Source organism: Molossus molossus, unplaced genomic scaffold, assembly GCF_014108415.1.
Source record: "Molossus molossus isolate mMolMol1 unplaced genomic scaffold, mMolMol1.p scaffold_m16_p_13, whole genome shotgun sequence".
Taxonomy (NCBI): domain Eukaryota; kingdom Metazoa; phylum Chordata; class Mammalia; order Chiroptera; family Molossidae; genus Molossus; species Molossus molossus.
In genome coordinates, this window is record NW_023425348.1 from 92,357,380 (window position 1) to 92,380,214 (window position 22,835).

At 37.7% G+C, this 22,835-nt stretch overlaps 1 protein-coding gene across 1 annotated transcript in view; it reads left to right on the top strand.

Annotated features, from left to right (window-relative positions):
- CUNH11orf80 (chromosome unknown C11orf80 homolog) overlaps window positions 1-22,835 on the top strand; it is a 74,797-nt gene that overhangs the window by 32,524 nt on the left and 19,438 nt on the right. Inside the window, exons 4-9 of the mRNA XM_036259680.1 lie at window positions 6,419-6,502; window positions 7,673-7,728; window positions 8,107-8,178; window positions 10,148-10,340; window positions 16,677-16,827; window positions 19,065-19,211. Of these exons, the coding sequence (XP_036115573.1) occupies window positions 6,419-6,502; window positions 7,673-7,728; window positions 8,107-8,178; window positions 10,148-10,340; window positions 16,677-16,827; window positions 19,065-19,211 (703 nt within the window). The remainder of the gene's footprint in view (window positions 1-6,418; window positions 6,503-7,672; window positions 7,729-8,106; window positions 8,179-10,147; window positions 10,341-16,676; window positions 16,828-19,064; window positions 19,212-22,835) is intronic.

The window sequence follows — 22,835 nt, forward strand, 5'->3', positions numbered from 1 at the left end:
TTTGAAAACAGGGAGCTGAGATGCTAGTTGGGGCCCTGCAGCTTGATGTTCAGCTCTCAGAGGTACTTGGTAATGTCCACCATGAATGCTAAATCACACAGCCACTTGCTATCATTGGGTTCTCTAACAGGTTTTTCCCTTCATCTTCATGAACTACTTGACTTCATCCCTCAGTTCGTAAAACCTCATGAGCATATACCTGAGACTCAGCCACCGAAATCACAGTGATAAACAAGATCCACTGTACTCAGAGTCAAGATCATTCAGTAACTCCTTAAACTGGTGACTGTTAAACCTGCTGCTTTGACAAAATTTATGCATGACACTGCTGTTGACATCACATTGTTAAGCCACAATGACTGTGCAGAGAACTTTCTTGGTGTATGATGCATGGCTGAAGCTTCATCTGTAGTGAGGCCACTTAACTTTTCAAATGTTAGTTCAAGTTTTTTCAATGACGAAACAAGTCTCTCAAATCCTCACCTCTTGTAGTGCCATGCATGACTTCTAGTGACTGCAGTTCCTCTCGTGTGTCAAACTCTGCAGTTATCCCACAAATGAAAAAGGTCAGTTGGGCAGTATTTGTTATGTCCATTGTCTCGTCACAAGCCAGAGAGAAAAATTGGAACTCTGCAAAATCCTTCAGTATTTTTTCAATATCTTGTGCTAAGTCAGTAATCTGATCTGAGACAGTTCTGTGAGACAAACTAACACTCTCAAACAATTTTACTTTGGTACTAACAACTCCACAGCAGCCACCATAAACTCTTTCACAAACTCTCCCTCTACTTGAGGCCTCAGCTTCTTTGCGATTAGTTCACTTACTGCAAACTCATCTGATTAACGTTGTCTCTGTCACAACAAGGCCTACTGGAAGCGGCTTGTTGTGATTCCAAACTCTGCTGAAGAGCATTGATTTTATCCAGATGTATTTTAACCTCCCAACTCATTGAGTTTAGCACGTTTTGAGCTGTAATGATGCTTTAGATTGGCTTTTTGTCATTACTGTAGCACATCGCCACAAACTAGGCACACAGGTTTGCCTTTGACTTCAAAAAAATAAACCATTTTTCCATTTCTCTTGGAAAGATCGACACTCTGCTTCAACTTTTCTTTGCAGTTGCCATATGTAGGATGTCACACCACTTAAGTTTTAATAACTATCCAGTGTGTGTCACCAGCGATGCAATTATTTTGCTTTGATCACTGTTTTAATCCTGCATCTTGGATTTGGAACATATCTAACATTAGTATCATTGACTTGAGGTCTTTGTTGTAATTTCCTTAATCTTCATCTGAGATTCAGTTTTTTTTAGGATTGTTGAGTATGGATAAAGGTTGGATTGCAGTTATCGTCTGTGTTGACAAACAAGTCAACATCATCGTCAATCATTGGAGGCAAGGTCATCAATGTCGCAAGGAATCATCTCATTGCATCTTGTCTCACCATCACCACATTGCCAAAGTTCTGCCATAGTGTATTAACACTTTTGCAACATATACACTTCTAGCCTGCCTGGTACTGACTGTCCTCTGAGTCACCGCAATACAGGCAGATGGGCCTCAGGCAGCTGAAGAGAAGCATATGTGTCTGTCCCATCATGTACTCGTATGTGTACTGTCTGTCCCATAATGGACATTCCTTGCTTGTCCCTCAAAATTTACATTATTATTATGATTCACTTAATATAAATGTATGTTGCTATGAAAAAAGCTCCTAGATTTATTGAATTTTGAGTCCCGCCTGAGGTTGCCTCGGCAAGGCCAGACCAAATGATTTCTTGGGCCTTAAAACAGCCTGCGGGCTGGACATTCTCCATGCCTGGCAAAGAGGAAGGATACCTAACCCAATAGGAAGGGGTCAAGATCTAGGTCTTGATGAGGCTGAAAAACATATTCTGGGTATAGGGGTTCAGAGACTTGAAAGAATAGAAAGTTGTCATCAGAGTGATAAAGTTTCTCTCTCTCTCTCTTTTTCTTATCACAAAATCAGCGTTTCCCTCAAAAATCAAAGTATTTAACATCTTGGTATACAGCTTTTCACATAAGAGTGGGACATTTCAGTTTAAGGTTTCCAGAATGGTATAGTTCCAAGCTCTGGCTATAGAAATAGGTGGCTGGAAATGAGTGTAACTCAAGATCAGTGGAGTTGAAGAGGCCAGGGATGTGTGAGACTAAGTTGTTGCTTAGACTCATCAACTACTTGGATGTGAAAGTCAGCCAAGATGATGTCAGGACTTGGAGTGCAGGGGGAAAACTGTGAGTTCAGTGCTCACTAGTCAGCTGGTGGTGGATGAAGAGAGTTTGTAAAGGAGTAGTTTAACCTCAGAGGAACAAGCATTTCCTGAAAGCATTTGTTCCATTATGTTTCACTGTCTCTCGTACTGGCAGCCATTGAAAAGGTATTTGAGTGAAGATAGTGAGAGGAGAAAAAGAGGAGATTGTGAAAGATTTAATCATATATATCTCAAATGGGAAGAAGGGTCAAGTAGCAAGGTTCATGGCAGACATCCATGAAAAAGCTATAATAAATGACCAACTGCTTTGGGCATGTGAAGAGAGCTAATCTCAGGGAAGACTGAGGAAAGCTTCATTTAGGAGAGATGCAGGGTTTTTGGTTATGCTGAGTCAGTCCTGCATCTTGAGGTCCATTAGGTTGGGTAACATGTCCTTCCAAAAATAATTTGATTTTACAAGATCTTCTTAACATCTTTATCCATTTTTATATTTATTTTTTAATGTTTTTATTGATTTTTCAGAGAGAGAGAGGAAGGAAGAGGGAAAGAGAGATAGAAACATCAATGAGAGAGAGGAGCATCAACATCAATTGGCTGCCTCCTGCATGCCCACTACTGGGGATTGAGCCTACAACCTGGGCATGTGCCCTGACCTGGAATCAACCAGCAACCTCTTGGTACATAGGTTGACGCTCAAACACTGAGGCACACTGGCCCAGATATTTTTTTATTTTTTTGCATTTATCTTCAGATAGAGTGAGAGGGAGAGAAGGAGGAAGAGGGAGAGAGAAATATCGATGTGAGAGAGACACATCGAGTGGCTGCCACCCAACCAGGGCGGGGACAAACTGCAACCAAGGTACATGCCCTTAGCGGGAACCAAACCTGGGACTCCCTAGTCTGCAGGCCAACGCTGTAACCACTGAGCCAAACCGGCCAGGGCTCAGCTACTTATTTTTAATATATGTTTATATTTTGCCGTAATACTAAATGATAAAATGGGTAGAGATATACATATATACACACAAGCATATCTATGTAGTTATACCTATAGATTTCTGTATTTATCTATTGTCTATTTATTTAAAGAAACAGACAGAGACCTGATTGATTTTCTCCTAGAAAATCATATAGGGCCCATGATTGCATAAGTTTGGTTCAGAATATAAAACAGCTCCCATATTCTATCATATAATTAGACTTGCATTTAAAGGTGAAGGCTGAAACATATAATTCAATCGTGGCTTCGGCTGCCCAGGGCTGGCAGCATCTATTTTTCCCTAACAGCATTTAAGTAAATTCACTGCTTCTGTAGGTATGTCAAGCTGGGGTACTGGGTTTCTAACACCCAATTATAAAAGGCTGTAAGACTTTGCAGTCAGTCAGAGTGTGTCTGTCTGGCCATCTGTCTGTCTGTCTGTCTGTCTGTCTGTCTCTCTCTCTCTCAATAATTTATGACCAGATCTTAAAAGAAGCTATTTGTTTTGTGTTAACTATCCTCTGCTGACCAGATATTAGGTCTCTATTTTCTCAGTGTAGATTAGGTGCCAGTCCTTGTATTTAGCATCTCTTTATATATCTAAATCATAAAACTTTTTACATTGTCATAAAAATTATTTATTTGTATTTCTCTTCTACTTAACTATGGACTCTTCAAATTGAGATTGTTTTCTTTATCTCTGTAGTACATAATAAGCCACATTAAGAGTTTTACAAGTGAATACATATATTTAGTAGTTATGCATAAACATTGCCTGTCAGGATCTGTAAAAAATAATGATAGATTATGTAATATCTGATTCAGATAGCCACATGCATAGAAATGAACATTCTTTGGACAGGCAGCATTGCATAGTGGAATGTGGGGTTTGGAGTTAGTCAGATCTAATCCCAGTTCTGCCACTTAACTAGCTATGTGTGGACTTGGACAAATTAATTAGCTTATTTAGTCTCATTGTCCTCATCAATAAAATGGGGGTATTTCCTGTTTGCATATAAACTGTTTGTCATGTAGCAGGTATTCAGTAAATGGTAGCTCTCACTATCATGTAGCCCCTCTCTGGTAGCTGCTCAAGGAACTTTTCACTTATTTGTTTGCCTTGCTGCTATATATAATTAGGCCTTTTTATGATACACCCCATAATCACCAAGGTTACAAAAGTTTGAAACTGTTCCAAGAAGTTATATTGGAAATATTAAGCACAGAAAATGCTTTTATGAGACCATTGCTTTTCTACTGTTTGAACATTTTATAATAAAAAGTTTTAAATAAAGCATGTATGTTGCAGTTCCCATTTAATTACCATTATTTATGTATATGAATAATCCTAGATTTGTTTCCAGAATTTTCTAATAATTCTAATCCATTTCTCTAATAATGTTTTCTAATATTTTATATTTTTTTCTAATTATCCTCACCCATCACACATTTCTTGATCTCTTTTTTAGTGTATTTATAAAATGTTATTCTTGCCCTGGCCAGTTTGGCTCAGCGGTTGGAGCATCAGCCTGCGGACCAGAGAGTCCGGGGTTCAGTTCCTGCTAGAGGCACGTACCAAAAAAAAAATAAAATAAAGAGTTATTCTTTATTAGATATTTGCATGTTGCTCTTTATTGTATTATGAGATTTTGAGGTTGGACTTTTTCTTTTTTTCTTCTTTAATATATACCCAGTACATGGCTCTATATTCTCTGAGCCACCAATAAGAACTTACTGATTCTGACTGTTTCTTCTCATTCTTCTGGACTTCTCCCTTTTCTAGGAGACTCTAACTTTGGTTTTAGGGATATTATATTAAATATAGTGAGTTAATATAGAGAAGTGGTTAATACTAAAGCTTAGAGCCAGATTAAGTACCTTTGGGGAAGTTTACTACCTCTTTGAGACTCACTTTTTTATCCGGAAAATGTGGGTTATAGGGACCTAATAGGGTTTTGTGAGGGGTAAATGAGGTAATATAAGTCAGGTACTTTAGAACTATTCCTGGAATAGAGGAAGTCTTCATTGGATGGTAAATCTCATTATATTTTTAGGGATGTGTCAGGGTATATTGAAAAGAGCATGGACAATAGGTTTTAGATAGATTTAGGGTCAAATTCTGGCTCTATCACTGAGCAGCTTAGTGCCCTTAGGCAAGTTGCTTAACTTCTCTGCGCCTCAGTTTGTTTTTGTTTTAAATCTACAAAGAAGAGATAGTAATACCTGCCTCCAGGATTCTTGGGAGGTAATGTATACATAGCACCTGTACAATGCTTGCCACACAGTAGGAAGTCAACAAGTGGTGTCTATTATTGTTACCATGTATAACATATATTTTCAGATTGATATTTGATCCTTAAAACAATTCTGTGAGGTAAAAAGGATAAGTTTTATCCCTCTTTTGCAGATTAGGAAATAAGGTCCAGAGCAGTTAAGTGATTTTTAATTCATGGTTACTTAAGTAATTTTTACAGAGCCCATACTAGAACACAGGTTTTCTGGCTTTTGAGCTTTTTGCTTTACAGCTTTTCCTTAAAAATAAATGTTTGGAAGAATGAACAAACATTCAGAAAAAAGGTTTCTTGTAGTGTCTGCTCCTTTGGCTTCACTCATATTCTTTGTTTTTAAGATTTGAAAAAATTTATATTTAGAGAGAGAGGAAGGAAGAGGGAGAGAGAAACATCAGTGAGAGAGTGAAACATCAGTTGGCTGCCTCCTGCATGCCCTCCCCCCCAGGGATGGAGCCCACAATCCAGGTATGAACCCTGAATGGAGATTGACCCAGCGGCCTTTAGGTGCATGGGACGGCGCTTAACCAACTGAACCACACCAGCCAGAGTTTCACTCATATTCTTAATACAGATTGACACACATTAGGATGGTAGAGTTAGGATAGAGTTATTCTCTCATCTCCAGTCTGAATTACTTTTAAATTTGTTCCAAAAAAGTGGTTTTGCTATTGTGGCTTTTACTCTGATCATTGTTCATGTGTCTCCTGAAGGTCCATGAAATAAGTACTTCAACCTAAGAAGTGATGACTATTAGATTCCCTTTTGTGTCCAATTCTCAGACCCAAAGATGTTTCTCTTTAGATGTCTGAAAAGCTTTCTAAGGTGTTACTTTTATAGGAAGAAATACCATAATTTGATTCAGTTGTGCTTTTAAACTGTGCATGTGTAGTGGATGTCTTGTGTTGTTACAGGTTGATGAAAAGCCCCAAACTTTGATGACAGATAGGCTGGTTATAAAGAATTTTTTACGCAAAATTGTCACGGTGCACCCTAAGGTAAGCTATTCTTTTGCACAATAAAGATTCTCTTATTTAAGTCATGTTTTCAAGAGACCTTTACTCTGTAAAACATGGAAGAATCTGGTTGGTTCTCTTTCTTTTAATGACATGATTACAACTTTTAATATTTAATTGATTTGGTTTCTATGTCCCTAAGTCAGTCTTGATGTTGGTCATGATAGTTGGGAGCCCTTGGATACAGAGCCAGCTTTCTCTTGGGTTCTTATTTTCACTTCTTTATTGTTTTATTGTATCAATTCGAGTACCTCTTCTCTGCTCTGTGTTTCATTTTTCTGTTAAACCTGAATAATAAACCTGGCTGATTATCTTCTTTTCTAAAGTGATAGTAAGAGCAAATAAGGCAATTTTAATAAAGTACTTGGAACTTGGGAGAGCAAAATTTTTATTATCATTATCTGTAATTAGATGTGTTTATAATGATACACACAGTTAAGTATGCTGTAGAACTTCCCCTCTTCCCCTTTTTTTCCTCTCATTGGCTTCCTATTTGTTTTGTTGTCAACAGGGCCGAGTGCTTATTTTTTACCAGTCACTGTTCTAAGTGTTTTCCATGTACCTACTCATTCAACCCTTGTAACACTGCTCATGAAATAAGTTTTATCATCATCCTCATTTTATACCTGAGGCAACTATGGTACAGAGGTTAAATAACTTGCAAAGCCAGGATTTGAGCACGGTCTGGCTCTGGAGTCCCTTATTACCCGTTATATATAGAAAAAAAATGTAGGTTGAAAGTAGGAAATAGACAGTGAAATAAATGAGAAGGAGGACAAAAAAGTCAGATGGGGGCAAGGAAAGAGAAATCAAGAAAAAAAAAGCATGGAATGTTCTTTGTGTGATAACAATAGAAAGAACAGAGAGAAAAATTGATAGTTCCTTTAAGAAAGGGAAGAAGAGATACATTAGGAGAACAGAAAAGGACAAGAGGTAGGATTTCCTAATAATTTGTGACTGCTTAGAATTGTAGTGTAGGACACACTATATTTAAGACACAGAATTTGAACACAGACAAGTGTTAATTGTATTTAGGGATGGTGCAAGTGAAAAAAAGATGATATAAAGAATATCTCCTTTAGGAATCAAGTATGGAAGTTTTAAATCTCTCTTCTGGTTCATGTTAAATCTCACACACCATTTATTTTGCAGATTAGATTTAATTTCATTGTAAAGGTGAATGGAATCCTATCCACAGAAATCTTTGGGTAAGTCCTTAAATCCATGGCTTAAGTTTATGCCATGGCTCTACAGCTTTTCTCAGTCATTATTGTCCTATTTCCAGTAGATTCACAGTTTGATTTATTGAGCCAAAGTCACTTTGAAACTAATATTCTGAGACACCCCCCTAACTTTTTCTTATTCTATATTAGCTTTTAATGAGTAAATAGATACATCTAAACTTTTTATGTCTTTCTCTTTCATTAGAGTGAATGTACTTGAAAATTGTCATTTCCCTTTGGTTAATTGGTTACTGAATTTCAGTAATTTCTCGGGGTGATAGTAATCACATACCAAAATTTGTCCCAGGCAGAAATTGGTATTAGAATCTTTGAGATATGGCTTAGTTTTTCTTTGCTTTGCAGGGCAGAGAATGAACCTACTTTGAACCTGTCCAATGGAATTACTCTGGTCGTAAACTATCAGCATTATATGAGGTGAAGGTGGAAAGCATTGTTGTCCCTCTCCATGTTTTTCTCTCGAGACTATTATGAGTATGAATCTGGCAGAAATTGAAAATGGTCTCACTTATCATTTCTTAGTACCAAATGTCACATTCTCTGTAAGAAAAGTGAAAGTAAAACTTTTAAGCTATTTGTATTGAAAACTATTATTATTCCTGGCTTCTTGAATGTATTCTGATTGACCTGAGGACATGTTTTTTTCTCCTCTCCATGCCTTATTTTCTTCTTTAAATGAAACAAAACATACCCTGCTAATTTCAATCCCATTTAGACATGATAATAGAGGACTGAATTTAAAAGGTACTTGAGCCTGGCTGGTATGACTCATTGGTTGAGCATCGACCCATGCACCAAAAGGTCATCAGTTCAATTCCCAGTCAGGGCACATGCCCAGGTTATGGGCCTGGTCCCGAGTTGGGGGTATGCAGGAAACGGCCAGTCGATGTTCTGTCTCATTGAAGTTTCTATCTCTCTCTCCCTCTCCCTTCCTCTCTCTTTAAAATCAATAAAGAAAAAAAAAATCCACAAATAAAATAAAATAAAAGGCATTTGAACTCTTGGCTAGAGCAATATTATGAATATGAAGAAATTCTTTGTGTGTTATTGTTTGTGCATCAGTATTTTGCATAGGTTTGGAAATAATTTCTCTCCCTATCTCTACCTTCTTCAGAATGCAAAAATATTCATGGAGAAGGTGGTATATAATATGTAATAGACAAAACCCTCTGCCTTGTCTTCCTATGCTATCCAACTTCCACAGAATCCAAAGTGAACATGAATTGTAGCAAGAAAAATACCTTAGTTATGTTTAAGTCAAACTAACTTATTATTTTTTAAAAATATGTTTTTATTGATATTTTAGAGAAGAAGGGAGAGAGAGAGAGAAACATCGATGTGAGAAACATCAATCAGCTGCCTCCTGCATGCCCCCTACTGGGGATTGAGCCCATAACCTGGGCATGTGCCCTGACCAGGAATCCAACCAAGACCTCTTAGACCATGGGTTGATGTTCAATCCACTGAGCCACACTGGCCAGGCCAACTAATTTATTCTTTATTCAATAATTTCTGTCTTCATTTATATGCTCTGAATTAGCACCAGCAGTCATAGGATCTTAAAACTTGAAGAGACTGTACATAGTTTTTAAGTCTCTTATCTTACTTGTGTTCAAAATCACACCTCAATTAGAATATTTTTTATTCTTTAATATATGCTGGAAACAAAACCCTCACTTCATATCTTTCTTTAGTAATTTTCTAGTATCATACATTTCTTACAGGTAGATATCTTGTTATCATAGATTTACTGAAAGAGCCAATGTTTGGTTTGTGGATTCATTTTCCTAAGTACCTGATTAGTTTAGAGAGAGAGGAAAGGGTCTGTTACTGTTTCTTTTGTGTTTAGAAAACAGCTGTTGAAAGTAACCAAATATTAAATTTCACTAGATTTTTTTCTAGGAGAGAAATGTATCCTAATTTTTTTGTCACTCCCATCAAACGGTAGCCTCAGACCTCTTTAGGGAAAGGTGTAGGGTGTGTGGGAGAGTCATCTGATTATCATGAAACCAGTTTTAGGTTATTTATGATTAAGGATCCCTTTCACTCCCACTTCTGCCATGCTGATCTTTGAATGATCTTGGAAACTTCTGCTCAGAACCATAGAGTAATTTTAGTGGATGAAAACATTTTTGAGAATATAAAACTGTCATTGATGGCAACAGAGCAGGAGCCATGATACCCTTCCTGAAATACCAATTTGTCTACTCAGTCAGTCTATTGCTTATGCTTCCCTGAGTGGAACACAAGCTACTTATTCCAACAAAACTGATAGGTGGTTTATATGGTTTTGTATATGCTAGAGATTATAAAAGGAATTTTGAACTTTTAAATAATTTCTTAAGAGAAAAAAGCTAAATTTGTCTTACCTGTTTTTTGACAGTAGACCAAAATTTGGTACAACTCAGTTACTCTGTGGCAGAATCCATCCTGTGCTAGGACATCCAGTAATGCTTTTTATCCCCGATGACGTGGCTGGCATGGACTTGTTGGGAGAACTGATACTGACTCCAGCTGCTGCTGTGTGTCCCTGCCCGAAGGTCTTTTCCAACCAGTTGAATAGGATTTCTTCAGTTTCCATATCCTTTTGATGACAGAATTCATGCAATTGTCTTTGAAAATGAATTATGTTCCAGTTTTAGAAAAGCCTTTAGCATATAAACTCTGTGTCTAAAAGCCAGTATGATTTGCATACAAAGACCCAGTATGAAAGCCAAGCTTAGAATTTTTTTTAAAAAACTGAAAACCATAAACTGTACCACATGTGCCATACTCTTTTCATATTATCCAGTATGACTGGAGCATGGAATTAATGGTGCAAGAGGGAGAGATGAGGCTGGAAAAGCCATTTGGAGTTGAATATGGTTGATTGTTGGGAGTGTGAACTCTATTCTTTGTGTAGTGGGAAACCATTGGATGTTTAGGAGTTTCCAGCAGCATTTCACAGGATGGATGGGAGAAAGAAGTCAGTAATTATTAATTAAATAAATGAGTGAACTGGGCAAGAGATATTGAGTGCCTGAATTAAAGTGTGATAAGTGCGGAAAGGAGAGAATGAGATACTTACTGCTGGAAGGAATCAAACATAATGAGGTAATCAATTTATTGTTGGAGTATGGAGAGATTAGGCGCAAGGAATGGATAAAGTTGCTATCAAAATTTCTGTATCCAGAATAGGAAAACCTATAAACACAGAAATTAGATGGGAGGGATTCTTTTGGGGGTTATAAAATTGTCCTAAAATGGATGGTGGTGATGGTTGCATAACTCCTTGAATATACTAAAACCTATTATTTTGTATACTTTGAATGAATGGTATGATATATGAATTAAATCTCAAAGTTGTTAAAAAAAGATTTCCATGGATGACTGACAGAATAATGATACTGTCAACAAGATGCAAAGCATAAATAACAGATTTGGGGCATTAAGATTAGTTTGGCTTTAAACATGCTGAGTTTATGGTGCCTTTGAAAATGGAAGGCAGCTATTTAGACATTTCGGTCTGGAATTTGAAAGTGATCATATTTACAGATACAGATTTTAGAGCCTTAGAGTTTTCTCCATAGGTAAGTGCAGTATAGTGCTTTGGTTAGAGCATGGCACAGGGGTGTAAATGCTGAATACCTCACTAATTAGTTCTGTAACTTTAGGCATCTTACTCAACCAGCCTAAGCCTTTATTTTCTAAAGTAAAGAATGGAAAATACAGAATAGAGGTTAGCAGTAAGACAATCTAATATACCTTTAATTCATGTCCTAAAGAAGAAGAGAGAAAAATGGGGCAGAAACAACATTTGAAGAGTTAATGACTCAAGCAATGAAAACAGATTTAAAAGTTCAACAATAAAGCAGGATAAATAAAAAGATATCCACGTCTGTAAAAGATCAAAGACAGCCCTGGCCTGTTTGGCTCAGTGGTATAGCATTGACCCTCTGACTAATGAGTCCCCTGTTTGATTCCAGCCAAGGGCATGTATCTTGGTTGCAGTTCGTCACCGGCCCTGACTGGGGTCATGTGGGAGGCAACCAATCGATATGTCCCTCTCACATCAATGTTTCTCTCTCTCTCCCTGCCTCTCCCTCTCTCTCTACCTGAAGATAAATAGAAAAATATCCTTGGATGAGGATTAAACAATAAACAAATAAGTAAAAGATCAAAGACAAAAAGAAAAATCTTAAAATCAGCCAGGGAAAGACAGATTATCTTGAAAAGAGAAACAAATTGACAGCTAACTTCCCTGTATCAACAGGAGGGAGGAGAATATAATGTTAATATCTTGAAATAAAATGATCATCAACCTAGAATTCCATTCCCAGTAAAACTATCCCTTGAAGTAAAAGATAATGAACCTACCTATAAATTATATTAATGTTACACTCCATATAGTAAGAAAAATGAATTCAACTGACTTTGGAATATAGTGTTTTGACTGTAATTATTAGTGGGATATACTCTAAGGATGAAATGAACTGCAAAGAACTCTTAAAATTTATTCACTGGCCCTGGCTGGTTTGGCTCAGTAGTTAGAGCATTGGCCTGTGGACCAAAGAGTTGTGTGTTTGATTCTAGTCAAGGGCATGTACCTCGGTTGCGGTTCAGTCCCTGGCCCTGGTCAGGGTAGTGTGGGAGGCAACCAATCGATGTGTCTCTCTCACATCGATGTTTCTCTCTCTCTCTCTCTCTCTCTCTCTCTCTCTCTCTATATATATATATATATATATATATATATATATATATATCTTTCTCCTTCCCTTCCTCCCTCTCACTCTGTCTGAAAATAAATGGAAAAGTATCCTTGGATGAGGATTTAAAAAAATAAATAATTTAAAAAATTCATTCACTGGTCTTGCTTCTTAGTAATAATATTAGCATTATTATATTGAAATTCTTGTATGCATATTTATTATGAAACAAATAAGTAATCATGTTAACATGGTTAAAAACCAAAAATTTTAGCATAAGATTGAAGATAAATTAATCTTAAAGTGGAATTGAAAATACCACTATGAATCACTAATTTTACATTTCGTAGCTCTGTCCACTGAAAAAACCTAGAATCAATGAACAATCATAGTACCTAAAATGTGTTCTCTAAATACCACTACTCACTAAAAAAGAGAAATAAATGGCTAATTCTAGACTTAAAGTAGAAATGTACAAAAAACAAAACAAAAAAACCCCACAAAAAACTGGTTATCATCTTGGGCCACAAAACAAGGAAGCTATCAAAAGCCAATCAGATTGTGTCAAAAGGACTTAGAAACTTGCACTTCCAGGCATGATATAATAGCGGGGACTAGATTGAACCTCCCACCTTGAATGATAGTTTTCATATATTAAATAACAGTTAGTGCAAGGTATTGCTTCTAGAAAGAGGCTACACAAAAGAGTGAACCTTATGATTGCCCCACCATACTTCCTAGAGAGAATTTCCAGGCTACAACACAGGGAGGGGTTACATCTGGTATGACACTCTCTTGAGTTGGGAAGGCAAAGTTTCAAGTTCACAGAAGTCCAGGCAGATAAGATTGATAGAAACAAGTACTTAAGAGGAGAGAAATGCACAGTCACAGAAAAACCTTCAGACAGAAGAGACTCCCTGGAGTGTGCACAGAGCTGGAAATAGTTTCTGTTCCTATTAGGCAAGGAGGAAGGAAAACCTCATATTTCACAAGGCTTCAAGGGTTTGCCTTAGTAGCAGGAAAACGTTAGCCTTAGCCTACAATCTTCTCTGATCTCACCTAACAAAACTTAAAAGTAAGACCCAGGAAGCCCAAACCGTTTCCAAGTAACTGTATAGTGTTCCAGAAAAAAATATATATATATATTTATAAGATGCAGAATATTCCACCCTCAATAAGGTAAACTTTACAATGTTGGGCATCCAAGAAAAAATTAACTGGTGTGCAAAACAATCATGAAAATAGGACCCATAAGGAGGAGGGGGCGGAAATCAGTCAATGGAAACTTACCTGAAAATGACACAAATAATAGAATTAGTAAATAAGGACATTAAACCAGGTATAACTGTATTCCATATGTTTGAAAGAAGAAGACTGAAAATATTAAGACCCAAATTAACTTCTAAAGATAAAAATTCCACCTTGGCCAGTTTGGCTCAGCGGTTAGAGCATTGGCCTGTGGTCCAGAGAGACCGGGTTCGGTTCCTGCTAAGGGCGTGTACCTCGGTTGCAGTTTGTCCCTGGTCCTGGTTGGGTTGTGTGGGTGGCAGCCACTCCATGTGTACTTTTACATCGATGTTTCTCTCTCTCTCTTCCTCTTTCTCCCTCCCACTCCATCTGAACAAAAAAATGAAAAAATGTCTTCAGGTGAGGATTAAAAAAAAATTTCTACAATTTTTAGGACAAAAATACAATGTATAAGATTAATTACAGATTTACACATTGCAGAAGAGATTAATTAACTTGAAGACATAGCAATAGAAACTACATAAATTAAACAGAGAAAAAAAGCATTAAAAAAAATGAACAGAGCATCTGTGAACTGTGAGATAACTTTAAGTGGACTAATTCAGGGATGTGTAATTGGAGTCCTGAAGGGAGGGAGGGCAGATAAAATATTTGAGGAAATGATGTCGCCAAATTTTCCAAATTTGATGAAAATTATAAACCAGCAGATCCAAAAAGATTAACGAGCCCTAAGCATAAGTAACATGATAAAATTATGCCAAGACACGTCATAATCAAACTGCTTAAAGCTAATAATAATGAAAATATCCTAAAAGCAGCTGGAGATAAAACGATACATTTACGTATAGAGAAACATAAGAATTACAGCAGATTTCTCATTGGAAATAGTGTAAGCTAGAAGAAAATGGAGCCACATCTTGAAAGTAATGAAAGAAAATACACTGTTAACCTGGAATTCTATACCCAGAGAAAATATTTTTCAAATATTGAAGGCAAAATAAAAATTTTTTTAGGCATACAAAAGACAAAAGACTTCATTACCAGCAGACCTGCATTGTAAGAAATGTTAAAGGAAATCCTTCAGACAGAAGGAAAGTGATACCAGATGGATCTACCCAAATAAAGAAGAGCACTAGAAATGGTAGCTATCTGAGCATATATGAAAGATTTTTGCCCAGTTTTAAAAATCTTCTTGAAAGATAATTGTTTAAAGCAAAAATTACAACAGTGTATAAATGCTTATAACATGTGTGGACAATAGCATAAAGGTGAAGAAGGGAGAAATGAAAGTATATTGTTGAAAGATTCTCATGCTGTATATGTGCAACTGTTATAATATCACTGGAAGGTAGACTATGGTAAGTTAAAGTTGCATATTATAAAGACTAAAACAATCCCTGGTTTAATACAACAGTTTTAACAAATAAGCAAAAAAAAAAAAAAAGGTGTATGGAATTATAAAATATGTCTAATCCAAAATAGAATCCAAAGAATAGGAAAAGAGGAAAAAGAAAACAATACTAGGAACAAATAACAAGATAGTAGATTTAAACTCGACCATAGTAGTATTATTAAATGTAAATAGCCCAATTAAAAGACAGTCACATGTTTTGATTCTTCAGATATTCCACTCTTATTTGAGTTGGCAGATCTCAAAGCTCCCCTGGCTCTAAACAGTGAATTCGTTGGCCTTATCTCACATTCCTGGATTTGTGATGGAGACTTCACTTATGGGCATTGCCAACCTTTGTTCTGTTGTGACCTTCCATAATGCCCAGTGCCTACTGGGTAAGAATTTTAATCTTCACACTCAATTCAGTGCCTTGTATTTATTCAATTAAAAAGATGAAAACAAAGAAAAATGAAGGAAAAAATATATTATGGTCTCTTTAGCCTTGGTTCAGGGCACAGTGGTTCTTAACTGGGTCATTTTGCCTTCACATGACATTTGACAATTTATGAAGACATTTTTGTTTTGTTTTGTTTTGTTTTTATCCTCACCTGAGGACATTTTTTGATATTTTGTTCAGATAGAGTGGAAGGGAGAGAGAGGAAGAGAGAGAGAAACATCGATGTGAAAGTGACACATCGAGTTGTTGCCACCCACACGACCCAACCAGGGCCGGGGACAAACTGCAACCGAGGTACGTGCCCTTAGTGGGAACCAAACCCAGGTCTCTCTGGACCACAGGCCGACACTCTAACCACTGAGCCAAACCTGCCAGGGCTGAAGACATTTTTGATTGTCATGAATGGTAGGAGGGGTAGAGGCAAGGGATGCTGCTAAACATCCTGCAATGCATAGGACAGCCCTCTTTCCACCACACACAACAAAGAATTATTTGGCTTAAAGTATCAATAGTGCTGAGATAAAGAAACCCTGGATTAGAGGGAGGATGAGAGTGGGAATGGGAAGTTGAGAAGGAAATCATTTCAGGGGCCTGTCCTTTGTCCTGGTTAGAGGATAGGGTTAGAGAAGGTGAGAAGGAGTTTCCTTCTCAATCTGAATATACTCAAATACTTACTGGAAAATATTCCTTTGTGTATACTTCTAGTACATATCACATTATGTTACAGTTTACTTGTTTTCATATGTCTCCCATACTATACATATGATAACTTGAAGGTAGGTACTAAATCTAGATAGTTATCTTTGATTCCCCAGAACTTAGTACAGTGTTTAACCGGGGTTATCACTCAAATCTATGATTGAATGAGTAGGATGAATTAATAACTAATTGTCCTAACACTATGCCTTTAGCTCCCATTCATTAAACCCAGAATAAATTTCTGAGGATTCTAGTGGATTTATCTCTGGTACCTGACATCTATCTTCAATGTGTAAAAGGCTTAATATATAATTGCCTAGCACACTACTTTATTTCTGGGAGTGTGAACCAGATTAATGCTATGTTTGTTTTATGTAAATGAATATATAATCATAAAAAACTAAAATTTAGAAGTTTTCTTTAGCATCTATACATCTTTCTATATGGACCTTCAGGTCTGCCTCTGATATTGCCAAGCCAGGAGCAGTCAATTACTACTGTCTTCAAAGATACCTCTTATTTCATTGATGGGAAGAAGTACCACTTGTGTATGGTGCCCAGTTTGGATCTCACTGTGGATATAGGTATAGCTCAATCTCTTTGCACAGGAATAAAGAAAACTGGAGACAATCAGAGAAATGCAAGGAAATATAAATAGCAGTTGAAAGTCCACTTGGAGTGAGGCAAAGGGTGTCAAGAAACAAAGTCCCATCAGAACCTAGCCATTTCCGTGTGACATGTTGATGCTGGTTCTCCTCTTACTTTCTCTTTTGCCTCCTCTGTTCCTGGAGTAGCCAGTGGCCTTCATCTTCTAGGGACTTGTTCAGAGCGTTTCTATTGTACCTTAATCTGTCAATTCTGTGGTTTTAGAAAGGTTAGTAAGGGAGCAATTACATCTTTGAACTATTGTAGAAGAGAAATGCTTCCTAATGACATGAGAAAATCCACATAAAATTACTTAGAAAAAAATTAAAACACCACGTAAACACAAGGCAGGAGTATAAACCTTATAGTGATAAAGCTATGAACTAGGCTGTAATATTCTTGTAGGGTCTGACTGATCCTAGTTTTGGGTGAATTGTATCAAAAGTAGGTGTTTAAAAACTGGACTAACAAATAACACTGGGAAATAGGTTTATGCAACCATGAGTTGATGTCTAGGAAGTTTACATTCTTGAGATTGACTGTTGTTAGTTAGAATCCTTTGAAATTTGGAAGGTAATCTGGCCAGTTGGATCCTGTTGAAGATGACATTAGGGAAGAGGTACTGTCGAGTCACTAGCATGAGATTGAATTTTCCTGGGATGGGCAGTATCTCAGGGGGAATGATAGAATTTTCATCTAGGAAGTAAACCTTGGGGTAAGGCTCTTTTTTCTGAAGTAGGTAGTTATTCCAGAAGGTGAACTGAAAGGAGGGTGTCCTTGGACAGGGTCTCTGGAGGTACATGGTTTTGTAAAGAAACAATGTTGGTCTTAACAGGATGTCCTGTCATCAGGATTTTTCAGTCTCTAGGGCTCTCCATATCTTTTTTTCTGTTTCATTTTTATTTTCATGCTTTATTATTATTTTTTTTTCCCCCCTCACCCGAGGACATTTTTGCATTTTTTTTTGTTCAGACAGGGGGGGGGGGGGGCGAGGAAGAGAGAGAGAGAGAAACATCAATGTGAAGGGACACATCGAGTGGTTGCCACCCGCACAACCAACCAGGGCCGGGGACAAACTGCAACCGAGGTACGCGCCCTTAGCGGGAACCGAACCCGGGTCTCTCTATACCGCAGGCCGACGCTCCAACCGCTGAGCCAAACCGGCCAGGGCTTTCATGCTTTATTGATCTACTTTATCTTTTGCCAATCCGTGAGCCTGAACTTTCTCACTTAACTTTGGAAAAGAATAATGTAGAAAATGTCCTCTTGTGCCCTGGCCAGTTTGGCTCACTGATTAGAGCGTCAGCCTGCGGTCCAGAGAGACCCGGGTTCAGTTTCCGCTAAGGGCGCGTACCTTGGTTGCAGTTTGTCCCCGGCCCTGGTTGGTCGTGCAGGTGGCAGCCACTTGATGTGTCCCTTTCACATTGATGTTTTTTTTTTTCTCTTTCTCTCTCTCTTCCACTCTCTCCCTCCCACTCTGTCTGAACAAAAAAAAAAAAAAAAAGGAAAAATGTTCTCGGGTGAGGATAAAAAAAAAAAGGATCAAGGTGCTAGAAAGTGATCATAGAGCATCAGTTTCTTGGGAATACAAATATCATAAAGTATTATGATTAAAAGCATAAATTTTGGAGTCAGTCTAAAACATTTCCACCATTTATTCTTTCATGTTGGGTAACATATTTAACCTCTCTGTGTCTCTTTTCTATCTGTAAAAGGGCACAAGAATAGGTCCTATGCCATAGTGTTGTTATGAAGTCTAAATGTTGAGCTAGTACATACAAAGAATTTAATATGGTGCATGGCACAGTAAACATTCCATACAAGTTAGATGTTATCATTTCTCAGGCTTGACTCTGACCTCTGCCGCTTACTGGTGATACCTCCCTTGGAAAGTTGTATAGTATAAAGAATGCATGAATTTATTGTGTAATGCTTCCTAGTAAGTGCTAAGGCATGCTCTTCGGTTTGCATTTTGTACCTCTAGTTATTTTGATGTTCCTGAGAATTACTATTATTTGCTTCCATCCTATGGATAGAGAAACAAGTTCAGGAGAAGAAGGGAGTGTTCAAATTTAGATCTCAGATCTTTCTTTGTTTGAGGTATAGGTTCTTTATTCAGTTAGCATTTTGAGGGCTTTACTTATCTTAGAATACTATGTAATATCTTTTTCTCTAGATAAAGTGCTTCCAGATGTGAGTTATCAGGTGGAATCCAGTAAGGGGGACCAGTCTCAAAATATGGACCCTCAGGGACAAACTCTGCTGCTTATTCTCTTTGTGGATTTCCACAGCAGATTTCCAGTTCAGCAAATGGAACTCTGGGGTAGGTATAAGAGAATGGGGCTGCCAGCTTGGGTGTGCTTCCATGTTAAGAGAATAAAGAAAAGGAGACTTCATATGATGCACATATCTGAGTTAGATATACTTCTGTGGAATAATGAATTTCAATAAAGAAAAGCTTAAGTAAAGTAAATGCTCTATGGAAAAGATCTGTATCTTTTTTTTTTTAATCTTCACCTGAGGATATGTTTTTACTGATTTTTGTTGTTAATCCTCACCTGAGGGTATTTCTTCCATTGACTTTTAGAATGGGAGGGAGGGAGGGAGGAAGAGAGAGAGAGAGAGAGAGAGAGAGAGAGAGAGAGAGAGAGAGAGAGAGAGAGAAACATCGCTGTGAGACACATCGATTGGTTGCCTCCTGAACCGTCTGGGGCCGGGGATCAAATCTGCAACCCAGGTACATGCCCTTGACTGGGAATCCAACCCATGACTCTTTGGTACATGGGCTGACACTCTAACCACTGGACCACATGGACCAGGGCTGTTTTTATTGATTTTTATGGAGAGAAGAAGAGAGACAGAAACAGAGACAGGGGGAGAAAGAGAGAGAAACATCGATTGGTTGCCTCCTATACACACCCCAACTGGGGATCAAACCTGCAACCTAGGTATGTGCCCTCACTGGAAATCAAACCCACAACCTTTTGGTGTATGCAATGACACTTCAGCCAACTGAGCCACCTGACTAGCGCAGAATAGAGCTATATCTTTAAGCATCACATTTAGTGATGACATTTCCAGATTTGGTTGACTAGAAGTCAGCAGACACTTCCTATAAGGCTCCCTACAGGGTATATTACCTTACATGGGTGGTTTTCAATCTTAGCTACACAGTATATTACCTGGAGAGCTTCTTAAAAAATGCCCAAATCTCACCTGCAGAGATTCTAATTTCCTTGGACTGAGGTAGGGCTAAAGTATTAGAATGTTTTGAAGCTTCTCAGACTTGAGAACTATTCTCTTCCCTACTGCTTTTCCAGGTGGAATTAAGAAATGTTATTGGCCTTTCTTGACAGTGATGCAACTTCTCAGATATAACATGAGTTGTGTGAGTGTATTGGTATAAACAGCTTTATGTGATTGCCACATAGATCTCTGAAAAGGGAGAAATTGTCCTTTAGGCATACAAGGGGGAATGTTGGGCGTTTATCTAACAGATAGGTGATAATCTGTTATCAGAAAGGTTCTCTCTGTTAGAGATAAAGCAGTGGTTTCACTGTTTTGTGGTCTGTGATACACATGCATCAGAGTCACCTGGAATATTTGAAAATGTGCAGCTTCCTGGGCCAAAGATCAACTCGTTATTTTGCTATAAGTAAAAATCTAGTACAGCTCAAGAATTTGTTTTTAACAAGCTTCCCAGGTGATTCTTAAATATAGTAAAGTTTGAAAACCACTGTGTATAAGTAGGAGTTGGCTTATACCTTTTAATCCAATAAACCCTGGGAACATAAGTTTAAATGTTTCTCAGTGCCCTTCTAAACTTTGAAGGAAGTAGTAAGAAGTAGAGCTTATAAACTTCTGGGGAAAGGTGAATAACCTTTCTTTTGGTGTTCCTGGTATTCTCTGGGTTCTTCTTTCTCTGTGGGCCCATGCCTTTGCTTGGGCTTCTGTTCTCCAGGCATTCCAGTACTGTTTGATGTGGCCCTGCTCCCACTGAGTCATAAGAGAAATGAGACAGCCTACAACCCCAGATCAGAAGAGCTCATGTTGACTGGTGCCAACTATTTGTTGAACAAACCAATGTCAGCTGTGGGAGTCTTCCTGCTGCCTTCCTTCCATGCCACTCCTCTCTTTCCCCAACAAGTATATAGACTTTAGGAGAGAAGCACTGCTTTCCTGGGCTCTGGCTTGCAACTCTTTGGTGCCCCACTGTTCCATTCATTAAGGCCCTGGAATGGGAACATAGAAGAGACCCAAACTACAGAGGCTTCCAGCAAGGAAGTCAGAAGTGAAGATGCCTAGGGTTGTTACCTGGCCTGTCTCACATGGTAGAGGATGATAAGAGGAGCCATTTAGTTTTGTAAAAAGGATTTCAGGTCCTGGCTGGTTTGGCTCAGTTGTTAGAGCATCGGCCTGTGGTCCAGAGAGGCCCAGGTTCGGTTCCCACTAAGGGCATGTACCTCAGTTGCAGTTTGTCCCCGGACCAAGCCCTGGTTGGTCGTGCAGGTGGCAGCCACTCGATGTGTCCCTTTCATGTTGATGTTTCTCTCTCTCTCTCCCTCTCTCTCCCTCCCACTCTATCTGAACAAAAAATGGAAAAAATGTCCTCTGTGAGGATGGGAAAAGAAAGAAAAGGATTTCAGGGTAGAATCAAGAAACCTGAGTTTAATTTTGGTTCTGCAACCAAATTCCTCAGTGATTTTTGGGAAACAAGTCACGTAAGTCATTTGATTCCTCTTTTCATATACAGGATGGGGTAAAAGTAGGTTTACAGTTCTGAGTACATGAAACAGTTTATTCTTGTATTACTATTTATTAATTGTATTATTTTGCATACAAACAACTGTAAAGCTACTTTTGCCCTACCCTGTATTTAAAATAAGTACCCTCTTAAGACTTAAAATCTATGATCTTTTGGCTTCTTTTTTTGGAAATCTGCTAACAGAAACATTATATTCAGTCTTCCTTAGGATGACATAAAGTCTGATACCATGTTCTGAATCCTATTGAACATACCTTAGGAACTCATATTCCTCAGAAACCAGTGTTACCTATCATTCTTGTAGCACTGTGATAGTTTAAACACCTTTGTTTAGCTTGACTCTAAAGGCCTGCATCATCTCAGGTAATTGTACTCAGTATTGGATTAAATAGAAATACATTACTGCATCGATAAAAATAGTATCTTTTAAAATTTCCTTACACACCTGGTAGTTTAGGATTAGCCTTTGAAGAGATGTACTGTGAAGGTAGGTAGATAGAGATATATGGATATAATAATTTTTTTCTTCTTTTCCCCCTCTTCTTTCATACCCTTGAAAGCTTTCTCTTGAGCTCCTTTTAGGAAACAGATTGTATAGAACTACAGTCTGCTTCTAGTGTCTTAAAAAAAGCCACTTAATTGGCCTTCTGCCCACCTTGTCATGGTAACTTTGCTATGATTAACTCCTTATTTTGCCACAAAGTTAAAGGCATCTGGTAGTATCTGCAGTTTTAGCTTTTTAATTAAATGTCTGCTTTTAAAAGTGTTCTAGCTGATTTCTTGAGGCTATTCTTATAAGATCAAACTGTAGAAAATAGTAATCCAGATGATATCATCATAGCAATAGCAATAGCAATATTTTCCCTTTGAATATTGCAATGTACATTTTAAAACACTTCATATATGTTATCCCAGTTTATCTGCACAAAATATCTGTGAAAGCAGGTGATATAATGCCATTTTCTGTATTGAAGTGACAAGTGAAGTGACTTTGTCACCACTAGTTGATAGTAGAATTGGCCCTAGAATCTATGTTCTCCTGACTCCAGTTCCAGACCCCTTTTGAGCAGAACATATATTACCTTTTCTTCCAATAAAGCATCATGGTGCCACATGGTAGAAAATGTTTGCTGCCTTGTATTCTTTTTTTTCTTACTGATTTTTAGAGAGGAGGAAAGCAGA